The sequence below is a fragment of the Psammomys obesus genome, unplaced genomic scaffold, assembly GCF_907164565.1.
Source record: "Psammomys obesus unplaced genomic scaffold, mPsaObe1.curated_primary_1811, whole genome shotgun sequence".
Taxonomy (NCBI): Eukaryota; Metazoa; Chordata; class Mammalia; order Rodentia; family Muridae; genus Psammomys; species Psammomys obesus.
The window spans coordinates 13,998,768-14,017,715 of record NW_026592118.1 but is presented as its reverse complement, the minus strand read 5'-3'; the positions used below and the strand labels follow the sequence as shown (position 1 = coordinate 14,017,715).

Here is an 18,948-nt window from a genome sequence, read left to right as displayed (position 1 = left end):
TATCTATCTATCTATCTATCTATCTATCTATCTATCTATCTATCTATTTATTAAATTTTATTTTTCTTTTTAGTTACATTTTGTTAACTCTGTGTCCCAGCTGTATCCCGCTCCCTCATTCCCTCCCCAACCCCGTTACTCCCTCCCTGGTCTCCTCCCTGCCCCTTTCCAAGTCTACTGATAGGGGAGGACCTCCTCCCCTTTCATTTGACCCTGTTTTATCAGGTATCTTCAGGGCTGGCTGCAAAGTCCTCCTCTGTAGCCTAACAGACTGCTCCTCCCCTGGGGGGGTGTCAAACAGCCTGCCCTTGAGATCCTGTTAGAAATAGTCTGTGTTCCCCTTACTTTGGAAAACTACTTGGTTACTGAGCTACCACGGGCCACATCCGAGCCGAAGTTCTAGGTTATATCCATAGATGGTCCTTGGTTGAGTGTCAGTCTCAGAAAAGACCCTGTGCCCAGATATATTTGGTCCTTGTAGAGCTCCTATCCTTTCCATATCATACTAACTTCCCTTCTTTCATATGATTCCCTGCACTCTGCTGAGGATTTGGTTATGAGTCTTAGTGTCTGCTTTGAAACACTGCTAGGTAGAGTCTTTCAGATAGAAAGTCTTCTAAAAGACCATGACGAAGAAGATGCAGGCATATGAGGTCATTCTCAGACTTAAGCTGAGAGTTAAGACAGCCCAAATGCATTACATACATGCATGAAAATATGAAGTCTCATGCTGTATAATTAACACTAACCTAAACTCTATTCCAAATCAAGCCAGTGTTTTTTTTTCAAGTTTCTAAGATGCTAATAGAGCCCCCCCCAAAAAAAAGAAAAAAAAAAAAGAAAAAAAGAAAACATAAGAACAACAAACCAAAGGCCCAGCCAAGGAGACCAGGAGAGGCACGGACCCAATACTTTACAACCACCCTAGAGACCTCACAGAGCGAGCACAGAGCAATTAAAGTTTCTAGGCAGGTGGGTGCCGTGTCGCACACCTATGATCCCAGCACTCTGGGAGGCAAAGGTAGGCATATCTCTGAGTTCTAAGCCAGCAAAGCAAGTCCAGGACAGCCAAGACTACATAGCAAAGCCCTGTCTCAAAAGAGAAAAAAAAAAAAAAAAAATTCTAGGCACCTGACGTAACACTATTTTGAAAAAGTGAGCCAAAAGAAAAAAAAAAGTGTTAGACTTCAGAGATCACAAAATAAAGGATACGTATCCCATTCATGCCTGAAATCTTGAAGTCATCGACTAGCTGGACTACCATGTCTTTGTTTGGGTCACTGGGGTCACTTTCTCGAACCTATGAAAGAAAAACAAATAAATGAACAATATGGTTTGCATATTGATTTTCATTTTTGTTTTTCCCAAAAGAAATGTAGGTATCAGCCCAAGTTGGCCTAAAACTCAGCAATCCTTCTGTTTCAGCTTCCTGAGTGCTGTGATTACAAGCATATACCACCATGTTCAAACACCACAAAGCTGTGAGATGGAGCTTGGCCCTGAAGAGGTGAAATGGCTCAGGTTAAGCACAAGCACTGCTTTTCCAGAGTACCTGAGGTTCAATTCCCAGCACCCATGTCTGGCATAACTACAGCTCCAGGGGAGAAAACGTCTCTTAACTCTATAGGCATGTACCTGTATGCATTCGCACATACTCACACAATTAAAAGTAAATATATTTTTAGATAATAAAGAAAATAGAACTTTGTTTCTCATTATACCAATCATCAAGGTGACTTTTTTCAGATAAAAAAAACTTAAATTTGGCAGTAGAGCTGGCCCTGACCCTCCCTGGCCATAGCACTTGGGAGAGTGGGTCCTGTGGCTCACTATGGGCAGCATAGTAGAGCTGGAGGAGAGCTGCACCCTTGCTGGCTAGGCACGGAGTGAGCTAACTGGGACAGAAGCCGCTGGTCAGTAGACTAGCTGGAGAACTCGTCCTGCTGAGTGGGTGAGCTGGTGGGCTGACCAACTCAGCTACCACCCAGGCCCAGATCCAGGGCTCTGAGTTGGCCCACCCCAACATCTACCCATCTATGAACTGATGGAACATGTGAAGGGGCTGGCCCTACAGACCTAAAGCTGCAGGATCTCCATGACACCAGGCAACAACAGGATATCCTAGAGGGGTCCAAATGAGGATCCAGTATTGATGGTGTAGCAGAAGCCAAAGGCTTCAAACCAGACCACCAAGTTATTGCAATGAACACTTGCAAGTAAAGATGTGAGGAAAAAAGGGTATACTGTGACCCACTATAGCTTTTGATTGTTTGTTTGTTGAAAATTTGTTTAATTTCGGGGGGATTACAAGGGCAAAGGGCGACTATGAAGGGACAGGGAGATGAGTAGGTTTGGGTTGCAGGATGTGAAATTCACAACCAATAAAAGGTTTTTTAAAAAGGCTTAAACTTTCAAATTTAGTATTACAAAAAAAAAAAAAAAAAAAATCTCCAGCCAACCAGACCAGGAGAGGTTCATAATTACTCTACAATGACCCTAGAGACCTTAGACAGAGGGAGTACAGCAGTAATTAAAAGTTTACAGACACCTGAAATAACACTATTCTTAAACCATGAAAGCATGAAACGTGTTATAACTCAGAGATCACGGAGTAAAGAATATGCATTAATTAACTATTTCCTTGTTTCTTTTTATATCATTCTTATTTATTGATTACTTACACATTTGAGCAATTTAATTTCATCCAAGGCTGTCTCTGTATAATGCTGGGCACTTTTTACGACTTTCATTGCAACAAATCTTTTCCCTCTTTAAACAAAAAGAAAACAAAACAAATTATTAGTAATTGCTATACAAGATATGGGTAATTGGTAGTCAGTAATTTGAAACTTTTCATTAGCTTTCCCTTAAAACAGGACTTTGGGGCATCCAGACAGATCAGTAGGTAAAGGCACAGGAGGAAGGACAGTAAGACTCCACAAAGATGTCTTCATGCTGTGGCAAACGCATCATTGCACACCCATACATTCATCATGCACACACATGTACAGTAATAATTTTTTAATTAAAATAGCATTTGGGTGACACAAAGGATGCATACCTTAAAACAAACTCTTACAGGCTTGTTGTTTCAATTCTAATTAACATAGAATAGACAAGAAAACTGCCAGACGACACGGACACTAAGAGAAAAGTATTCTTTTATAACAGTTTCAATTCATGTATGTTCATGCACATAAATACAACATATATATATATATATGAATATATGTGCAGAGCAACAACGATGTTTCCTGCTACAGGTCAATGTGTCTTTTAAATAATATCACAGAATATTGAATTAAAAGGTCTATATTTCCAATTTGTATTTGATTTTTTTCGTGATATGATTAAGCTACTAGAAAAGTAACACAGCTCTGATAAAATTAAAAAAAAAAAAAAAAAAAAACAAGCTCAAAAACAAAGCCACAATTAGCTTTTTTTAAAAAGGACTGTAACACTAGGAAGAAGGGGTCTGAGCTAGTTAAGCTGCAGGGCCTATGGCAAGTGTCTGTGCCACAAGGCAGGACAGTCCTGGGCTCCATCATCGTGATGCACAGCTAAGCACAAGCACACACGACGACAAAGCGCACTTACTGCATATCCCAGCACAGCCAGACAGTGGAGAAGTGGCCCCATCCCAGCTTCCGAATGACATGATAGCGACCATTGAAGAGGTCTCCAATTTTCACTGGATGATAGCCACCTGAAAAAAAGAAAGACTATCTCAAGAAAACAGCACTCCATCACTCCTTTGTCAGTTCCTGATGTCATTAAAGCACTAAACAATTAAGTAGAAATACTTAAATTACAACATTTCAAGATTATTCTTTTTTAAGTTAAAAAAAAATCCTATGACTTCTCATTAGGTTTTGTTTGCTTATTTTAATAAAATTTAACAACTCTGACAAACTGACAGTCTGTATTTAACAAGGTGTGCAGACAGATGTCCATCAACTCTTGCACTGAAATATTGCTTTCTTAATGAGCTCAAACTTTTCTGCACATACAGAAAAATAAATTAAATTTCAACTCTGCATAATTTTGCATACACCAACAGTTTATGTATAAGGAATTTCGTAGTGTATATCTTAATTACTCCCCAACTAGTCCTGTTTCTCTCAATCCTCTGTCAGTCTCAAGAGTGACATAGGTACACTGTGTTAAGGCACTGTCAAGGGAGGGGTGGGGAGGACGGATCAGTGGTGTATGGCCTAAACAACAATACAAACACTTTGCCCTCTAGTTCTTATTCCATTTATTCATTTGTTTGTTTGTTTGTTTGGATAAGGTCTAAGTGACCATGGATGGCCCAGAATGTACTATAGACCAGGTTGACCTCATACTCAGAGATCCCACCTGCTTCTCCCTTCCAAGGGCTAGGATTAAAGGCAGCCGTAACCGCATACAGCTTTACCTTACATTTTAAGTAAACTAGGGTAAAGAGTCGTATTATGGCATTACTTTTATGAGCTATAAAAAATGGCCTAGGAGGATAAGAGGTTAGCCATGGACAACCCTGTATGTAAACTCATGACCTCGGTCTTAGTATGGAGGAACACTCAATGTTTTAATTACAAGTTCTATGCTTAAAATACCACAATTTCTGTATCCTTTCTTCCATTGATGGACATCTGGGTTTCCAGGTTCTGGCTATTACCAATAAAGCTGCTACAAACATGGCTGAGCAAATGTCCTTGTTGTGTACCTGGGCATCTTTTGGATATATGCCTAGGAGAGGTATAGCTGAATCTTGAGGAAGCACTATTCCTAATTGTCTGAGAATTGTGGTACTTTTACACAATGGAATACTACTCAGCAATTAACAAGGAACTCATGAAATTTGCTGGCAAATGGTGGGATCTAGAAAAGATCATTCTGAGTGAGGTATCCCAGAAGGAGAAAGACATACATAGTATATACTCACTTATATAGACCTATAAGATAGGATAAACATAATGAAATCTATACACCTAAAGAAGATAAGCAAGAAAGAGGACCCGGGGTAAGATGACCAATCCTCACTTAGAAAGACAAATGGGATGGACATTGGATATAGGAGAAGACATTGGATATGGAAGAAGACAAGTAACAGGACAGGAGCCTACCACAGAGGGCCTCTGAAAGACTCTACCTAGCAGTGTATCAAAGCAGATACTGAGACTCATAAACAAACCTTCAGCAGAGTGCAGGGAATCATATGAAAGAAGGGGGAGTTAGTATGACCTGGAGAGGACAGGAGCTCCACAAGGACCAAATATATCTGGGTACAGGGGTCTTTAATGAGACTGTTTCTCCAACCAAGGACTATGTATGGATATAACCTAGAACCCCTGCTCGGATGTAGCCCATGGTAGCTCAGTACTACATGGTAGTGTAGTAAAGGGAACAGGGACTATTTTTGACATGAACTCAATGGCAGGCTCACAGAAGAGGACTTTTTTAGCCAGTCCTGAAGATACTTGATAAACCAGGGTCAGATAGAAGGGGAGGAGACCTCCCCTATGAGTGGACTTGGAAAGGGGCAGGGAGGAGATGAGGGAGGGAGGGTGAGGTTGGGGGGAATGAGGGAGCGGGATACAGCTGGGATACAAAGTTAATAAACTGTAACTAATATTAAAAAATAAAAATAATAACAAAAAGTTCTATTGTACCTTAGTATATGTCATTGTTAACACTAACATCATCTAGATCTAAAAATAATCATGACAAAGAATCTCCACCACTAGTATATGTTTTAGATTCAAGTTCTCAGAGAGCCAGTGTGTGTATTTTTTGAGGAAAACTAGACCACAGCTCCTATTCTCTATGGCCCCAAGTCCAGAATCTCAGGAGCATACTGGGACTCAGATATTAGCTCTAAAAACAGACCAACTACACAAGAGCAGGACAGAAGTAATTTTTTTAAAGCAAGGAGAAAAAACTTAAAGCATAAACATTTAACATTTTGGTAAACAGAGTTCAGACCTATGGTCTATATATCCTCAGATTCTAACGCCTATGTTTCTTCAGGAAACCAGGGTCTTTCTGCTGAGCATTTTTCACTTCATGCCCAGAAAAGGAAATCTTAACTCTCAGGGCATCAGAACTGGCACCAGGCAATTAAGAGAAGACTGACTCCAGTGACTACACTCCACACTTCCCAGTTTCTTGCATGCCAGCCAGGCCAGGTATACACTGTCAGCAAGAAAGGGATATTGACAACAACTACAGGCTTCCCCCCCCCCCATTACTTTCACTGCTTCATCTAAAGGGGGAGGGTACAAAATAACAGTGCTGCACAAGCCCAGCTCCTGACATAAGCAGAGTTCTGGAAAGGGTTTGGACAATCTGTTTCAATATCATAGTAACTAAGATAAAGATCACACATCATTTAGATTTTCCTGTCTTACTGCTTCTCGGTCTTTGACTAATAGCAGGTATACAAGTTTTTGTTTCTTCTCAAATGAAAACATTTAGATTAGATTATAAAGAAAAACGGAACAAGAATAAACTACTAAAGCCAGGCATGGTGGCACAGGCCTTTAATCCCAGTACTTGGAAGGCAGAGAGGGGAGAATCTCAGTGAGGTCGAGGCCAGCCTGGTCTATAAGAGAGGTCTAGGACAGACAGGTCCACACAGAAAAACCCTGTCTCAAAAACCAAAACCAAAAGGAAAAGAAAAGAATGGCCTACTAAGTCATCATTACCTTCATTACTGTGGCTTCTCCTATTCATCTCCCGTTACCTAAGAGACTATAAAAGTTCTGCCTGTGCTGCTGACAAGACTCCAAAGATAATTCCTTCTCCCTGCTTAATAATCAATCAATCAATCAATCAATAATAATAATAATAAATAAAAATAAACCCTCTATTCATGTAAGCCAATCAAAAGTGCAGAAATCCATGATAGAAAACAACCGGAATTTTCAGCAAAGGCCCTTTATCTCCTACATAAAATAATATTAGCTATTATTCCTTTTTAGACATTTCTCTGATCTCTGTGGTACTTCATGCTAAAAGCTTTCATAGGACTAAATAGATATTACAGCACTGTCATTAACACACAGGTCTTGGGGGACTGATACGACAGATGGCTCAGCAGTGAGGACCTCTGGGTGCTCTTCTACAGGGCCCAGGCTCAGTTCCCAGCATCCACTTGTCACCTCACAACTGCCTGTAACTCTAGGTCTAAAGGATGGGATGCTCTCTTGTGGCATCCATGAGCACTCCCCTCCCCAAAAAAGTGCAAGCAAAACACCCATACAAATAAAATAAAAATAAGTCTTTTTCTAAAAGATTTATTTATTATGTATACAATGTTCTGTCTCTGTCTGCATGTACACCTGCACGCCAACAGAGGGCACCATATCTCATTATAGATAGTTGTGAGACACGATGTGGTTGCTGGGAATTGAACTCAGGGCCTCTAGAAGAGCAGACAGTGCTCTTAACCGCTGAGCCATCTCTCCCACCCATAAATACTTATTTAAAAGAAAAACAAAGGAAAAAAAAAAAGGCAAGTGGACTAAGAAAAAAAAAAAGAGACTCACAAGCATAAGATAACAAACATGCTCTGTGTCGGTGACGATTGAATACTTCCCCCAACACCAAATTGGTGAAATATGACAGTCACAAAATCAGTAATATTCTCAAGGGCATATAGACTATTTGTCAGACAATAAACTGAGTAAGAAAACATGTTTGAATAAAAACAAAAAGGTTCAAGTCACAACATCCTAAGACCCCATGGTATCAAATCAGGAGCCAACAGGAGTTTAAAATGTACTAAAAATTGAAAGCTGACTAAAAACTTCCAAAGTAATATATAATTTAAAGAAGAAATTTGCAGGAAACTAGGCATTGTGGTCCACGTTTACAATGCTAGTACATGGAAGGCAGATACACAAGAATCACTCACTGCAAGGCCAAGCCCTGCCTAGTCTACAAAGCCAGATTCAGATCAGCCAGAGCTACATAGGGAGATATCTCAAAGAAAGAAACCAACACAAACATGGACACGCACACGCCCAAAACCAACATCAGGTATAGAGACTCAGGCTGATAGTCCCAGCACTCAGGAGGTACTCCATGAATTACAGGTCTGCCTAGGCCTTAGAATGAAACCTGGTATATAACAATCAAGCAAACAAAAATGACAACAACAAAAACACTAAAGGTATTTTATGTATTCAAGATAAAAAGTAAAGCATGACACATCCATTTGAAATGCTGTTAAAGCAGAGTATAGAAACGTGTAACACTACGTGCCTGTGTTTAAGATCCAAAACCAATCTCTGCCTAAAGAAACTAGAATTAGCCTAAAGTAAAACAAAGAAAGAAGACAATTTCACAAATGCAAGTTTATGAAATAAAAAACTCATTACAAAATCAGTGAAGCCGAAGTATTCTTGGAGAAAATAAAAATAATATATTTCTGATCATGTTAATAAGAAAAAAATTAAAAAACAAGCACAAGTTATCAATATGAGGTTTGGTAGAGATGTCATCAAGTATCCTACAGATGTTGAAAGGATATAGGGAACATAGCACAGACACAACATGACACACACCTTTAATGATAGAAACCACTGAAACGAAAATTCAACAAAACCCTTAGACTTCAATAATCCCACACTTGCTTTTAAGTTGAGTTCATTAAACACATCCTATAAAAACTGTGTAGTCACTGGGTGTGCATGCCTGTAACCCCAGCATGTGGGAGGATGAGGTAAGTTTGAGGCTGGCCTGTGCTATACAGCAAGACCCTGTCTTTAATGGGGGAGGGGAACACATGGTACAATTTTCTAAACATTATGAAAAAAACACCACCAATTCCAGTCTCCTCCTAAAAACCACAGAAGAGAAAAAAAATACCTCCAATCTTACCCCGTGAGTTGTCAGTATTTCTCTAATTCCAAAGGTAGGTAAAGGCATGTATAAAAACTACCAACCATGATAAAAGTTTGAAATGCAGACACCATTTCAAAAAATGGAATCAAGAAATGCATACCAAGTATAATATATTTACGGTCCACTGTGATTTACTGCAATAATGCAAACTTAGTTTAATATTCACCATAATTTTTACAAAAGAAAAATCACAACAGGCTCAATAGACACAGGAAAATAAAACTACAACACTGCCTTAGTTACTGCTCTGTTGCTATGAAGACACCAGGACTAAGGCAGCCTATAGAAGAAAGTACTCATTTGGGGGCTTGATTACAGCTTCAGAGGGTTACTTCACAACCATCGTAGTGGAGAGCATGGCTGTAGGCAGGCAGGAATGGTGCTGGAGCAGCAGCTACAAGCTGGCTTGTACCCTGATTCACAGGCAGCAGTTAGAGAGGAGCCTGGGACTGGGCCAGGCATGGGCCTCTGAAATATTAGAGCTCACTCCCAGTGACAAACCTCCTCCAGCAAGATCACACCTCTTAATCCTTCCTAAACAGTTCATCAACTGGGAACCAAATATTTAAACATGGAGGCCATTCTCATGCAAACTACCAAAAGCAACAAACAAATTTCTGATCACAATTCTGAACAAAACATGAATAGAAAATGCATTTTGAAAATCAACAGCTATATCACACTTAATGCTGAAAGCCTGCATGCTTCCCATGCAGCTTAGAAACAAGGTAAGAATGCCTGCCTTACCACTGTTATACAATATAGCAATGGCATGAAACTCAGCCAGTTATCATAACAGAGGAGCATGAGTGTGTGATCTCGGCTGTGCATGTTTTCTATAAAAACACTGCGGCACAGGTTCTAGTCTGCTTCCAAGGTTTCTCCAGTGAGCACACCTGGAAAACGGACACAGTCTTCCTGTGGCGAATGGAGCAAGATGACTATCACCAGAACAGTTACCAGAATAGAAGTGTCTCTTCTGAGGGAATGCTGTAGTCTCATTTAAAAGATCAGGACTCCTAGGCTTGGATCTGTCATGTGTAGCAGGAAGCCACTATGCATACAACATTCTCTTGGCCTGCCTCCAGACTGCCCTGTTAGTTTTCAGAGTCCAGGAACACTACCATGAACATGAAGCTCCAGCAGCTGTGAGTAAAGTCTTTGACCCTGACCCAGAATCTGACTTCTTCTGCAAATGCCTGTATAAAATAAGTTATCTGATAAATCTTTATGCTTTAATTAGTTCTTAATTAGTAAGAACTAATGTCTTAGTTTTTACTACCTTTGACACTAAAAAATAAAATCTTTTTGTCATACAAAAATTTCTGGTTTTTCATCTCATGGGAAGTCTTAAAATTATGCTGCTTCTCTCTTTCATGACTAATAAACCCAGAGATAATACTCCCCAATTGTATAGCGCTTAATTAATCCTTAAACAACTTAGTATTATTTCAGTGGTATAACTGTTTCACCTGCAGGTCTACTGCATTATATGTATTTATTTGTAAAAGTTACTAAGTGTGTGAAGTATTAGGAAACAAATGACAACTCTTTCTCCTCAGGAAAACTCATGCAAAGCAGACATCTAAGAAGCATCTCTTGATTTTCCTGGATCAGATAAAGTTCCTTTTCTGTGCTTTTCTTATGCCTCTCCATAGAACCACCTTATGTTTATTGCAGAACACACATTTGTTACTTATTTCCCCTTCTGCCTCCCAAGAGATGGTAAACTCTCAGGAGAATAGGCATGGACTTTCTACAGAGTCAGCATCCTCAGTACGTGAACCACTGTTGTCAGAACAGCCTACAGATTGAGAAAGGATCTTCACCAACCCTATATGTGACAGAGGACTAATATCCAGAATATATAAAAAACTAAAGAAGTTAAACAGCAAAAAATCAAGTAATCCAATTAAAAAAGGGAGTACAGAGCTAAACAGAATTCTCAATAGAGGAATATCGAATGGCAGAGAAACAATTAAAGAAATGCTCAACCTCATTAGCCATTAGGGAAATACAAATCAAAACGACCCTAAGATTTCACCTTACACCCATCAGAATGGCTAAGATCAAAAACTCAAGTGACAACACATGCTGGAGAGGTAGTGGAGAAAGGGGAACCCTCCTCCACTGCTGGTGGGAATGTAAACTTGTACAACCACTCTGGAAAGCAATCTGGCACCTTCTCAGACAACTAGGAATAGCACTTCCTCAAGATCCAGCTATACCACTCTCCTAGGCATGTATCGAAAAGATTCTCAAGTACACAATAAGAACATTTGCTCAACCATGTTTGTAGCAGCTTTATTTGTAATAGCCAGAAGCTGGAAACAGCCCAGATGCCCCTCAACTGAAGAATGGATGTAGAAATTGTGGTACATCTACACAATGGAATATTACTCAGCAATAAAAACAAGGAAATCATGGAATTTGCAGGTAAATGGTGGGATCTGGAAAAGATCATCCTGAGTAAGCTATGCCAGAAGCAGAAAGATGCACACGGTATATACGCACTCATATAGACATATAATATAGGATAAACCTACTAAAATCTGTACACCTAAAGAAACTAATCAAGAGGGAGGACTCTGGCTAAAATGCTCAATTTCTATCCAGAAAGGCAAAGAGGATGGACATCAGAAGAAGGAGAAAAGAGGGAACAAGTCAGGAGCCTGACACAGAGGACCTCTGAAAGGCTCTGCCCTGCAGACTATCAATGCAGATGCTGAGACTTATGGGCAACCTTTGGGCAGAGTGCAGGGAATCTTAGGAAAGAAGTGGGAAACAGTAAGATCTGGAGAGGATAGGAACTCCACAAGGAGAACAGAACCAAAAAATCTGAGCACAGGGGTCTTTTCTGAGACTGATACTCCAATCAAGGACTATGCATGGAGATAACCTAAGACCCCTGCACAGATGTAGCCCAGGGCAGTTCAGTATCCAAGTGGGTTCCATTGTAATAGGAACAGGGACTGTCTCTGACATGAACTGATTGGCCTGCTCTTTAATTACCTCCCCCTGAGGGGGAAGCAGCATTACCAGGCCACAGAAGAAGACAATGCAGCCACTCCTCATGAGACCTAATTGACTAGGATCAGAAGGAAGGAAAAGAAGACCTCCCCTATCAGTGGACTTGGGGAGGGGCATGCATGCAGAGGGTGGAGGAAGGGAGGGATTGGGACGGGACTAGAGGGAGGGAGGGAACCACAGGGGGGATACAAAGTGAATAAAGTGTAATTAATAAAGAATAAAAAAAAAAAGAGAGAGAGAGAGACAGAACATATATAAACCCCAAACAAGCAGATAGGCATGGAAAACAGGAAGGTTTGTTTTGTTATGTGAAACAACAAGTTCCGGGAATCCCTCTCTTTTAAAACATAAGCTAAAATCAGCTAGATTTAGTGGCATGTGCTTTCAGTCTCAGCACTTGGAAGGCAGAGACAAGTGGATGTCTGTGACTTCAAGACTAGCCTGGTTTACAGTGAACTGTCCAAGGCCAGCCAGGACTACACAATGAGACTCTGTCTCAAAACAAACAAATAAGCAGGCAAGCTAACACTAAAACTTTTTAAATTATATGTTGTAACAAAAAGAGAGAAGAGAACCTTACAAAGGAAGGGGTGTCATGACGAAATCATAGAGAGATGTTTAAGTGAAGTAAGTAGTTCTCTTTGATATTAAGCAAAAGAGTATATATCCACTGCGGTCTGGCCGAGAAGATCCTTTCCAGTTATACAACAATGTGAACTTTGCATTTGTGGGGAGAAATTAGCAAATTATGTCCTTAGAAGATTCTTCCACACTATTTTTCTTAGGACTAGACAAGGAGAAAGTCAATTATTTAAATGTACCTCACGAAGTATCATCCAATAATACTGCTAAGAAAATTACAAGACAAATTATTTTATCAGTCTGCAAATTTTCAATGTATGTTACCCAACGAAAACAGAAAATATAGTGAGCTGTGACATTACAAGATCTGAGCAAAGCTATCATGATATCCACAAACATTTAAGAAGTTAATGGTCTCTGCTTGCTGTTTTTTCAGATGAGGCTCAAGACACGAGACAGCACTAAATAAACAACAATCTGTTATGTACGTCATTGTAATACCTTCGTGGTTGCAACAAGATTTTTCTAATAAATACTCAAGTTGACGTTTCTATTTTCCTTTTCTTTCTTTCAAATGCTGGAATTATAGTCATATAACACAATGCCAGGCTTGAAATTTGTTTCTTCTAGAAAAACTTTCATAAATGATAGTTGTCCATAAAGAAAACACAACTCCCATTCTGAGGCCAGCCAGTATGTAAGTCTTAGTTTGCAATGAAGTCTAGACTCACCATGATTATTTCTCATTTCCATGAGGGTGCTTTAGACACATTTTTAATGAACCCAGGTGGGGGTATTAAGAATTCTAAAAATGCACATCAATTAACCCTGGATCAGAAATGGCTAATGGTGTCTACAGATTTACTTGAGTCTCACTGAAATTAATTTACCCTAAACCAGTCTCTACACTTCCCCAAGTAGAACACTAAAATGTCACCTAACACGATGTGCAACCAACTGCAGACCAACCCAAGAATATCTATGTAACAGAGCAACTGGGTCTCCGGAATCAGAAGCTGAAGCTGCCCCAACACGACCATATAAGGCTAATGCCAACTGCATGTGAACGAATTATCTGCTTGCAACTTCCTTTCTTGCTTGCTATAAAACTGAACCTGCATATGCGAGACAGCGTGGGGCATTACTACCATGTTTAGTCTGGAATGCTGCCCAGTTATAAAATCTCTTTTCTTGTTCAAATAATCTATGTATATTCAACAGTTCTCATGTTTTTATTTTGTTTTGCCTCCACAACTGGCCTTTTTTTAAGATCAATTGATTGATTATGTGTATGGCATTCTGCCTGTATGCTATCCTTTTTTTTTTTTTTTAAGATTTATCTATCTGCCTATCTATTTTTTTGTTTGTTTGTTTATTATATGTGCGGTGTTCTGCCTGCATGTATGCCTGTACTTGGCCTTTTCTCTTTTTTTTTTAGATTTGTTTGTTTGTGTGTGGTGTTCTGCCTGCATGTACTGCTATAGGCCAGAAGAGGGCACCAGAGCTCATTACAGATAGGATAGTTGTGAGCTGGGATAGCTGGGATAGTTGGGATAGTTGTGATTGCTGGGAATGACAGGACCATTGGAAGAGCAGTTCAGTGCTCTTAACCTCTGAGCTATATCTCTAGCCCTTGATTTGTTTTTTAACACAGTAATTTAGATTACATACAATTAAATGTCTGATTCTGCTGCATGTTCAAGTATGTTAATACCTTCTAAGTGTCAGATTAAACAAAAGATTAATTTCCCTTTTATTTATTTTTTTCCTTTTTTTCTCTATTGCTTTTTAAATATCAGAGGCAATCATTTCTCTCTTCAGGATTTCTTTGAGAGAACAATCTAAAGCACTGTTTGATAAAAAACACTGTTATGTCATCTATTCTTCCCTTCAACTGAAAAACATCTACAAAAAACAAGTACAGGTGTAGGTGTGTGTGTGTGTGTGTGTGTGTGTGTGTGTGTGTGTGTGTGTGTACATGTGTGAATGTGTGCATGCATGTGTTGTTACAATCTAATATATAGTTATGCCAAAGATTTTTATCATTATACCTAGTCAATATTCACTAGTCCTTGGCAATTTCTATATTTTAAAATTTTATGGGTTGATTGTTTTGTTTTGTTTTTAGGTTTGTTTTTTTTTTACTTCTATTTTATTTGCATGAGTTACCTGCATGTATGTGTACCATGTAAACACCCGGTATTCAGAGGCCAGAAGTGGGCATCAGAGTCCATGGAACTGGAGTTGTAAGCAGCCAGGTGGGTGCTGGGAAGTGAACCCACTACTCTACAAGATCAACCAGTGCTCAATAAGCACTGAGCTATCTCTTCAGGCCCATCTTGATTTTTGTTCTCTACCTTCTGTTACTTACATTGTGAGCAACTGTGGAATAGTAACACTACATGAGATCATTAATTTTACATAATTAAACAACCTCACATAATTAAGCAATTAATCACCAAATGTTTAATTAAGAACGTATGTTTTAAATATCAACTTGGACACTGGTGAGCTCAAAAACTTTCAGCTTATTTCTTAGTTCTTAATTATGCTCAGGGTAAATAAAAGTACAATATATCAAACTACAAACTAGAAAAACATAGCCAACTTTACAATTTAAAAAAGTCTTAATTGGATGAAAGTAGAGTTCAGAAGCCAGAGTCCACATGAGAAATACTAAGATTGTCCTTTTAAGTAGCAAAAATATTCCTTTAGTAACTAAAAGTTTTAAAATAAAGGGAAGTAGAAAAACATCCTATTTCAAGATAAGAATAACATTATATACATTCAAGACTTTAAAACTGAATTAAAAGTTAAATCCCTTCATTCAGTCTAGATCTATTGTTATTTCCAGGCTACTTTTTAAATTGTCAACTAGACATAACCTAAAGTCACCTGGAAAGAGGGAACATCAATTGAAGAGTTGCCTTGACCATGATTATGAGATATTTTCTTGATTGTTGATTGATATGGGAGAGTCCAACCCACTGTGGATGGTGCCAGTACTTGACAGATGCTCCTGGGTTGTATAAAAAAGCTGAATGAGCAGAGTCAGAGAAAGCAAGATAGTAAGCAGAACTCCTTCATGGTTCCTGCTCTATGTCCTGGCTTTGCTCAGTGATGGACTGTTGCATTTGCTCATGGTGTTTATCAAAACAACAGAAAGCACACTAGAACAACATTATAATGCTCTAAAGCATACTTTCATTTATTTTAAAAATAAAAAGCTTGCTGGTGGTAGAGGCATATGCCTTTAATCCCAGCACTCAGGGAGACAGAGGTAGGCAATCTCTGTGAGTTCAAGGACAGCTAAGGCTACACAGAGAAACCTAGTCTCAAAACAAAACAAAACAAAATTTTTAAAAATTTAAATAAATAATAAAAGCTTATAAATCTATGCATATAAATCAGCTTATTTTTATATATACACACATTTAATATATATACATATATTTTCCATATGTATGTACACGTACACATATGTATGGAAAATAAAACCTTACTTTTGAAACTTGTCCTAGTTTATTTTCAAAAGCAATCTGGGGGAAGGAAAAAAAAGAGTTTATTTGGCTTATGCATCTTGGGTCACAGTCCATCCAGGGAAGCCAAAGCAGGTCCTCAAGGCAGCAACCTGGAAGCAGGAACTGAAGCAGAAATCACAAAAAACCCTGCTCACTGGCTTGCTCCCAGCATTCTTCAGAGCTCCCACAGAAGAGCCCATTAAGCTCTAAGCACTCAACAGCCTCAAGTTCCAAAATCTTTCCATAATTCTCCCCAAAACAACGCAGCTCGGTATGTCAAAACTATACCTATTCCTGGCATCGCTTTTTACTACTGCTGTAGTAAACACCATGACCAAAAGCATTGGAAACATAGGTTATAATCAATCATCAAGGAAGCCAAGTTGAGAATTCAGGCAGCAGTCTAGAGACAGAAGCTGAAGCAAAGGCCACGAAGGAAGGCTATTTACTGGTTGATCTCCACTGCTTTTTTATACAACCTAGACCCACTGCCCTTAGTGGACTGAGCCTTTCCGCATCAATCACTGACCAAGAAGATGCCCCCGCAAATTAGCCTACAGCAATCTTTTTTTTTAATTAGTTACATTTTATTAACTTTGTATCCCAGCTGTATCCCCTCCCCGATTCCCTCCCTCATCTCCTCCCTGCCCCTTTCCAAGTCCACTGATGGGAGGTCTCCTCCCCTTTCATCTGACCCTGTGTTATCAAGTATCTTCAGGACTGGCTGCAAAGCCCTCCTCAGCCTACAGCAATCTTACGGAAGCATTTTCTCCACTTCCCCTCTGGACTATGGCAAATGCCCCAATCTTAAACCGTCCCTATTTTGTAACTTAGATTAATTAACCATTTCCAGTCTCATTACCATCTGTCGAGAGCACAGCACAGACATCCTTGTGCCCACAGACCTTCAGGAAAACCAGGAAATGTAAAGTACACAGGACTGTCCTCTCAAATGAACGTAAAAACTTGTTCTTCCAACCAAAGAGCTGGGAATTGGAGGTGATTAATAACCTGATGATCTGTGTTATCTGTTGGGCTAGACCATATCAAATGTCTACAAACAGGACCAAAGGTGGCTGGTAATCTAAGTGACCCTTCCAGCCAGGGGCTCCCCATGTTCCCACAATCAGGACTAGGGATACCTAATAGCCTAAATGACCCTTTCATTATCTGTATAGCCAGGGGCTCCCCAAGACCCCACAACCAGAAACAGAAGTTGCTAATAACCCAAATGACCTCCACACTATCTAATCTATGATTGAGATCAGGCCTGAGTCTTGCCCAGCTCCTTCAACCAGTATAAGAAGCCTATCTCCAGAACCCACCTTCTTGAATAAAATGGCATGTGCCCTAAGGTGAGTGCTGACATAATTACACTTTCTTGTGCATCAGGGATTATATTTCACTAGGACACTTTTTCTAAATTATACTATGTTTAAAGTTGTTGGGGATAAACTGCCTGACACCACACTTTCAAGAAGGTCTGAACCAGATTGACAAAGACAATCTGAACTGAGTTTTCATTCTCACCCTGCCTGATACCTACTGAAACCCCCTCCAACATCAGAAAGGCAAAGCACATACCATACTTGCATCTGGTAACTAATACAATAATATGGACATATTTTCTTAGTAGACTTTAGATTTAATGCTGACAATCTATGCCAAATGAAAAGTAGTAGATGAACTTATGCCTCAAGAAAAGTGTTTAGTTTGTTGTATCTACATGTAACTATACATATTTGGGAGTCTGCATCATTCTTTTATTGAATTCTGAGGCTTTAGTCTAGCGTATGCTCTATCAAAGAAAGCCAAATAAATATAATAGTGTCTTTCAAACTACCTAATCTTTTAGAATCCTAATGTTTTATCAAAAAAGAAAAAAGAAAAAAACCCCAGCAACAACCAAACCCAGTTCCATTCTTTGTATGAATGGGCTTCTGCCGTGTTGGTAAACAACAGCAGAAGTGACTGTGTGGGTTCTAAAAACAGCTCAGAAGTCACCAGCTTACAAGGCATGCATTTGCCTCGCAACTTAAGAGTTTCCAGGGAAGCAATCTGATGCCTCTGAGGTCATCAGGCTATCAAACAAGGCAATGGACACAAAGAAGACGCATATGTAACTTCCATTGGCAGCCCTGGACTTTAAGCCCAGAAGAAGGAAAGAGGAGCTTTCAGCTGATTCTGTACCCTGGACAGTTGTCTCCAGATGCTCAAGTGAGACGACACACATTGGGAAGTACAGGCCAGCCATTCCAGCTTCGTCCATATAGAATACCCTAATGTAGCCATGCACTACATGCAGGGTCCTCAGCTCATTACTCCAACTTAGAGAGGTGGTGGCAACAGTAGGAATTAGAACCAAGTTGGAGGACACTGGACATGTGACTTTAAAGGTTGTATGTAGTTCCCAGTCTCCTCCTCATACTTAATGATTCTTGCTTATCATTAGGTAAACAAGCTCCTTTTCCATATGCTCCCAAAACCATGGTGCTCCACATCATCAGTCCAGCATCCAGGGAACCAGAAGATATGAACAGAAATCTGTGAAATTGTGAGCCAACAACTCTCTTTAAATTGTTTGTGTCATGTATTTTAGTCACAGGCACACAAAGAAACTAGTAGCTCCTGATACACAAAATCTTTAGCCAAACAGAAAGACGGTTTAAAGCTTTCACATGGGCATAGTCTGTCAAGTGATGGTACGCCTGTCCTTGCTCCACCATCACAGAGTACATAGAGCTGCCGTCTCTGACCTGAAATAAACATGTGCCCACAATCTTTAAAACCTTACTCAATATTTTTACAACTCATTAATCTTTTCCTGTTGGCTTTTCAAGTTAATGTATTTCTTCTGCTCTGCCAAGAAACATACTTAGGTACCCTATCATAAAGACAACTTTCCCTTCCTCTTACCTGACCA

The 18,948-nt window shown here is 39.5% G+C and overlaps 1 protein-coding gene across 2 annotated transcripts in view; it reads right to left on the bottom strand.

Moving 5' to 3' along the window:
• The window catches only part of Srpk2 (SRSF protein kinase 2), a 117,891-nt gene that overhangs the window by 35,633 nt on the left and 63,310 nt on the right, over positions 1 to 18,948 (bottom strand). For both annotated transcript variants that reach the window (XM_055612585.1, XM_055612586.1), the window contains exons 3-5: positions 3,598 to 3,706; positions 2,682 to 2,769; positions 1,213 to 1,300 (exon numbers count right to left, since the gene is read on the bottom strand). In XM_055612585.1, coding sequence (XP_055468560.1) covers positions 1,213 to 1,300; positions 2,682 to 2,769; positions 3,598 to 3,706 — 285 coding nt within the window. The remainder of the gene's footprint in view (positions 1 to 1,212; positions 1,301 to 2,681; positions 2,770 to 3,597; positions 3,707 to 18,948) is intronic.